At 39.9% G+C, this 6,948-nt stretch overlaps 1 protein-coding gene across 1 annotated transcript in view; it reads right to left on the bottom strand.

Moving 5' to 3' along the window:
• Positions 1 to 6,948, bottom strand: part of LOC125026966 — a 26,194-nt gene extending 19,246 nt beyond the window's left edge. Inside the window, exon 1 of the mRNA XM_047615572.1 lies at positions 6,859 to 6,948. Coding sequence (XP_047471528.1) covers positions 6,859 to 6,948 — 90 coding nt within the window. The remainder of the gene's footprint in view (positions 1 to 6,858) is intronic.

Below are 6,948 nucleotides of genomic sequence, written 5' to 3'. Positions count from 1 at the left end.
CCTCTCCTTCCCCCCTTTTCCTTGTCTCTCTTCCCCTTTCCTATTATTACTCGCGGTTCCTTTTCTTATATGTATTTTTTTTTTCTTTCTCTGCTACTTTGTTTTGATTTGCTTTTTTATCTCTTGTCTGTCTGCTTGTCTCTCTGTCGATCTGTCAGTCTCTCTCTCTCCTTCTCTCCTCTCCCCTCTCCCTCTCTCTGTCACTCATCATCCCTCTCCCTCCTTCTCCCCTTCCCTCTTCCTTTCCTCTTTTCGCCTTCTTCCCTCCATCTCCCCAGTACTCTCACCTCTCTCCTCACTTCCCTCTTCCCTCTTACTTCTCCTCCCTCCCTCCCTCCCTCTTTCTATCCCTCTCCATCCCTACCTTTTATCACCAATCCTCCTTCCTCCGCCCCAAGTCTTCGCAAATGATCAACAAAATAGCTTACAGGACGAGGATCGACAAGAGTGATATTTCCTCGTATTTGTTTCCCGTTAGCTCGGGGCGGATCTACTTTTGGAGATTAGATTCCTGGTCTCGCTATGACCTTTCCTTTTAATGACTGTACGAGTTTTGTTTTTTTTAATTTTTGTCTTTTATTCTGTCTATTGTTTTTTTTTTCTCTCTTTTTTTTTTCATTTCATTTTACTTTTGTGTGTGAGATTACAGTGACAAAAATAACGAAATGGTCATGATAACGATAATGATAATGATATAACAATAATAATAATAATAATAATAATAATAATAATGATACTACTAATAATTATATACAGATAATAGTTATATTAAAAAAAAAAAAATTGTATTGATCATGATTATGATAACACTATTAATATCAATAACAATAACAACAACAATACTAATAACAACAACAAAAACAACCACAATAGAAACAAATCAAGAAGGGCAGAAAAATTAATGGATTCAGAACAGCAGAACAAAGAGGGTTGAAGAGAAATGGTGACACGTGCAACATGAGGAGATAAAGGTCTTTCGAGTGTACATATGAAACCCATAAGTATTAGTATACATATAATGTGTATATGAAAACTCATGTATATGTACATACAAAGTGTGTATATGAATACCCATACATACAAATACATACATAGTGTATATATTAAAACTCTTATAAATAAGTATATACACAGTGTTTATATGAGAACCCATAGCTATAAGTATATTCATTGTGTATATAAGAAAATCCCTTTATATAAGTATATCTATAGTGTATATATGAAAACCTATATATACATGTACATACATAGTCTGTATATGAAAACCCATATATATAGGAATGTACATAATGTATTGGAGATAGAGCAGGTAAGCTGATAAATGTACAGTAATTCACACACACAAAGTCAACGAAACCCTTACATACACAAAATCACACACACACACTAATAAATGTGTAATGACAAATGAGTAAAAACGCTAATATACTATATATAAATATATACAGATATACGATCTGATAATACAAAATAATGGAAGACTGTTCAATTGTCCGCGTGTGGAGGCCTTTAGTCACTTAGTCATTTTCTTTTACTGTATGGTTAAAAGTTACTCTCTAGTATCGTGAGTGTTGAGTTTAATAAAGCTGTTTCGTGTTAAGTGGACAGTTTTGTTAACATGGGCTACACGCTGAAAAAATAAAGTTTGGACCCAATGACATAGTTGAGTTGATGAATAATTAAATAACCATAGATAATAAAACTAACATAGACACGAAGAAGAAAAAATAACTGATTGATAGATTAGTTGATGAATAAATAAATAGATAATTAAACTAATATAGACACGGAGAAACAATTGATTGATAGACCGATGTAATGTAAGAGGAAAATACGAGAACTACGGCCACACACGAAGAAATAACGGAAGATATAAAGAAAGGCAATAAAAATAAAAATTGACATATTTAGTGACCTTCATTTCGATATGAAAGCGAGATAGCGCAGAAGTCATCTCCGTGAAACTTGTCCCTTCCCCCTGCCTCCTTCCCTCCTTTACCCTCCCCTTCCATCCTTCACGTCTTGCCCCTTCTCTTCTTCATTCCTTTCTTCTTTCCCTTTCCTTCTTTTCCTCTTTCAGTCCCTGCCTTCTTCCCTCCTTCACCTCCTGCTCCTTCCCTCCATCCCTCCTACACATCTTACTACTCCTTCCTCCTTCAGTCCCTGCCTCCTTCCCTCCTCCACCTCACCCTTCCCTCCTTCACCTCCTGCTCCTTCCTCCTTCAATCCCTGCCTCTTTCCCTCCTCCATCTCTTCCTCCTTCCCTCCTTCTCCCCCTCCTCCTTTCCTTCCTCCTCCCAACCTTCCTTGACGCCTGCTTGACAGTTTACGATATATTAAAGTCTACGGAGCTGGCCAGCCACGTTTCACATCCAACGAGATCGACGGTTAACGGGGTTACAGGGGAAGAGAGGGAGAGGGAGGAAGAGAGGAAGGAAAGGAGGAGATGGGAGAGGGAGGAAGAGAGAAGGAAAGGAGGGAAGGGAGAGTAGAGGGATGTAGGAGGGGGAAAGGTGAGAAGAGGGAAGGGGATAGGGGGGATCGGGAAAGGAAGGGGTAAAGGGAAGGGTGAAAAGCATAAGGAAAGGAAAGGAAAGACTTGGGAAACGAGAAGGAGGGAAGAAGATAAAACAGGTGAAAAAAGAAATAGACAGAGCAGAGAAAATGGGAAGGAAGAGAAGGAATACGGAGCGGGAGGATAAACGGGAAAACAAAAGATAGAGAGAGAGGGAGAGAGATAATGAAAAAAAAAAATATATATACAAAAAAACAAAAAACAAACAAATAAAATAAAATAAAATAGAGATAAGTATGGAAAACATAGGGACGAGAGAATAATAGTGGAGTGGCGGAGAAGGGACGGACAACAGTGGGCGGGCACGAGCGTGGGTGAACGGAGAGGCATCTTTTATAACATGTGAATATATTCGAAGTGGGGTTTGCGGGCGTGTTTGCAGTCTGGTGGAAGCCCATAAAAATATGTAGCCTCGCCTCTAGAGGGCGACCTTGTCTGCCGCCCTCTTTCCTCGCTTTATTTTTCCCCTTTTCCCTCTTGTTCTCTTTGGCAAACGCGGGGAGATATGAGTCTGTCTGTTTGATTGTCTAGCTGTCTGTCTATCTGTATGTCTGTCTGTCTGTCTGTCTGTCTGTCTGTCTGTCTGTCTGTCTCTCTCTCTGTCTTCTGTCTGTCTGTCTCTCTCTCTCTCTCTCTCTCTCTTCTCTCTCTCTCTCTCTCTCTCTCTCTCTCTCTCTCTCTCTCTCTCTCTCTCTCTCTCTCTCTCTCTCTCTCTCTCTCTCTCTCTCTCTCTCTCTCTCTCTATCTATCTATCTATCTCTTTATCTCTCTATCTCTCTATCTCTCTATCTCTCTATCTCTCTATCTCTCTATCCCTCTATCTTTCTATCTTTCTATCTCTCTATCTCTATCTCTATCTCTATCTCTATCTCTATCTCTATCTCTATCTCTCTCTCTCTCTCTCTCTCTCTCTCTCTCTCTCTCTCTATCTATCTATCTATCTCTTTATCTCTCTATCTCTCTATCTCTCTATCTCTCTATCTCTCTATCTCTCTATCTTTCTATCTTTCTATCTTTCTATCTCTCTATCTCTATCTCTATCTCTATCTCTATCTCTATCTCTATCTCTATCTCTATCTCTATCTCTATCTCTATCTCTATCTCTATCTCTCTCTCTCTCTCTCTCTCTCTCTCTCTCTCTCTCTCTCTCTCTCTCTCTCTCTCTATCTATCTATCTATCTATCTGTCTGTCTATCTATCTATCTATCTATCTATCTCGTGCCTTCTGTTTTATCTTTTTTTTATCGTGGACAGATGGGCGTGTGTCTGCCTGCCTGCCATTTTTTTCTCTCTCTCTTATTCTCTTTACCAAAAAAGGGGGGAAGGAGAACTGAAGATAAAAAGGGAGAAAGGCAGAAAAGAAGAGAACTCGTAATTTTCAGCTAGACAGCGGGAATGGAGAAAGGTGGATATCTTTTGCGTTTGCTTATGAATTTTTCTCAAGATTTATTCATAGATTTCCGTCTTCGGGGAGAAGCAAAGGGCACATGGATAGACATATGGCACAAAGGAATATAAACATGATATCAGGAAGGAGGGATAATAAGGATAATGTCATTGATCTGCTGGATAATGATAATAATGACATTGATCTTCTTATGGATTCAAATAATAATGACACTGATGATATCCATTATGTTTATGATAACGATATTAATGGTATCAAGATGTTAATAATGATAGTGACCCTCCAGATTAAGATGATTAAGATAAAAGTGATAATTATGCATATAATAACAACGGCAAAATCACAGAGAAACATCGATGGCACAACGGCACACTCCTTAGCTCATTACTCACAAACAGTCATTGACAAAGACACAACGTTAAGCGTAATTCCTCTTCTGCAAATGCAATATCGGTACAAAAAAGCACATCATGGTCTACAAATAAATGAATAAATAAATAAATAAAATACAATTAAAATTGTAGTAATGATAGTATTAATGGTGATAACAATAAGAATAATAATAGCAATAGTAATAATAATGATGATGATGATAATGACAATAACACTAGCAATAATAATCAAAATAAAGATGATACTGATAATAATAATGATGACAGTAATAATAATAATAATAATAATAATAATAAAATAATAATGGTAATAATAATAATAATGATAACAATAACAACAATAATAATAACAATAATGATAATGATGATGATGATGATGATGATGATGATGATGATGATGATGATGATGATGATGATGATGATGATGATGATGATGATGATGATGATGATGATGATGATGATAATAATAATAATGATAATATTAATAATAATACAAAAAAAAATAATAATGATAATAAAACAATAACAATAACAATAATGATAATATTTATAATAATGATGATAATGATTATACTATATACAATAATAATAATAATATTAACGATAATACTAATAATAATTAATGATAATAATAATGATAATAATAATAATAATAATATCAATCAACGTCCTGTCCCGCGGATCGATGTACGATAATCTCTCCTTTTCTGCACATTCCCGCATTCTCCAGTGGTTAGCAAATATGGGAATGCACAAACAATTTCTTCTCCTTCTCCCTCTCATTACTTTCGCTCTAGCTCCCTTTGTCATTACATCGTGTCATACAACGAAGGGGAAATGACCACGACGTAGGCCTAGAGGATTCCCCAGCGGCGGAAATGCGGTCTGTGTATGACGTCACTCGGGTATTCCTCCGCGTATGTTTTTCAGAGAGAGAGAGAGAGAGAAGAGAGAAGAGAGAAGAGAGAAGAGAGAAGAGAGAGAGAGAGAGAGAGAGAGAGAGAGAGAGAGAGAGAGAGAGAGAGAGAGAGAGAGAGAGAGAGAGAGAGAGAGAGAGAGAGAGAGAGAGAGAGAGATTTCAAAGGACCAGAATTATTGATGACATAAGACAGGCGACGGAAGAGGAGGATGGGTAGAGAAAGGGTAGAGAGAGAGAGGGGGGGGGGGAGGGAGGGGAGGGATTCCAGCGTTCGCCGTTTTTCTTTTTATTATTATTCGGTTTTCCTTTCTTTAAATCCAGAAAGGCGAATTCCCCGCCCCGGGAAATGGCCTCCGTGGTTCTTCATCGTTCTCTGAAGTGGAAAGCCCAACGTCAGATTCTTAAAAAATATGTGGCACAAAATATTCGAACATTTAAATAATTTCCCCCTCTCCTTCTGCTGGCGTGGCTGCTTCCGTATTTCTATTTCGCTTTCTTCTTTTCTCATGCTTTCTCTTTCTCTTTATTTATCTCTCTGTCACTGTCATTGTCTCTGTGTGTGTCTCTCTCTCTCTTTCTCTCTCACTCACTCTTTATCTTTCTCTTTCTCTCTCTTTCTCCTTCTCTCTCTACTTCTATCCTTCTCTTTCTACTTCTCTCCTTCTCTCTCTACTTCTCTTTTTCTCTCTCTACTTCTCTCTTTCTCTTTCTACTTCTCTCTTTCTTTCTCTGCTTCTCTCTTTCTCTCTCTACTTCTCTCTTTCTCTCTCTCCTTCTCTCTCTCTCTCTCTCTCCTTTCTATATTCCTCTTTCTATCTAGCTTTCTAGCTTTTGTTTTCTTCTTCCTTCGTCTTCCTCTATCGCTATCCCTCTCGTTAGTTTTCCATTCCCCGTCTTCTTTCCTTCCCGCCCTTTTCATTCCCCAACCTTTCTCTTTTCTTCTTCCTCTCTCCTGTCGCTCCCTTCCGCTCTCTCTTTAAGGAAGTCACGAGGCTGTTATTTTCTCAAAGTATCAGCATCGCCATTTTCCTAGTTTTCCTGCCCCATTCTCTCTCTCTCCCTCTCTCTCTCTCTCTCTCCCTCTCTCTCTCTCTCTCTCTCTCTCTCTCTCTCTCTCTCTCTCTCTCTCTCTCTCTCTCTCTCTCTCTCTCTCTCTCTCTCTCTCTCTCTCTCTCTCTCTTTCCTTTACTTCCCCGCTCCCTCACTCCCTTTCTCCCTGTCCCTCCGAAACCTACAAACTCTCCCTTCCTCCCTCACTCCCCACCTTCCCTCCCTCCCTCCTTCTCTTTACCCTTCTCTCCCCCCCAACCCTCCTTCCCAATCCTCCCAACCTTCCCTCCCTCCTCCCCCTCATCCATGTCCCTCCCACCTACCCCTCCCTCCTACCCCTTCCTCCTCTTCCCCTCCCTCCTCCCCCTCCTTTCCTCCCTCCTCCCCCTTTTCCTCCCCCTCCTCCCTCTCCCTCCTCCCCCTCCTTCCCTCCCTCCTCCTTCCCCTCCTCCTCTCCCTCCTTCCCCTCCTCCCCCACCCTCCTCCCTCCTCCCAGCATCTCTCATCCGAGTACTTCCTGTCTTCCTGCGGCGACTTCTTTACGCTGATCTGTCGCCATTTGCGCTGATGACTCCGGCCTCATTCCGGCTTCTGCGATGGCCAT

The sequence above is a fragment of the Penaeus chinensis genome, chromosome 7, assembly GCF_019202785.1.
Source record: "Penaeus chinensis breed Huanghai No. 1 chromosome 7, ASM1920278v2, whole genome shotgun sequence".
In the NCBI taxonomy this organism is placed as follows: domain Eukaryota; kingdom Metazoa; phylum Arthropoda; class Malacostraca; order Decapoda; family Penaeidae; genus Penaeus; species Penaeus chinensis.
Note: the sequence above shows the minus strand (reverse complement) of the source record. Positions and strands in the feature narration are given on the sequence as shown.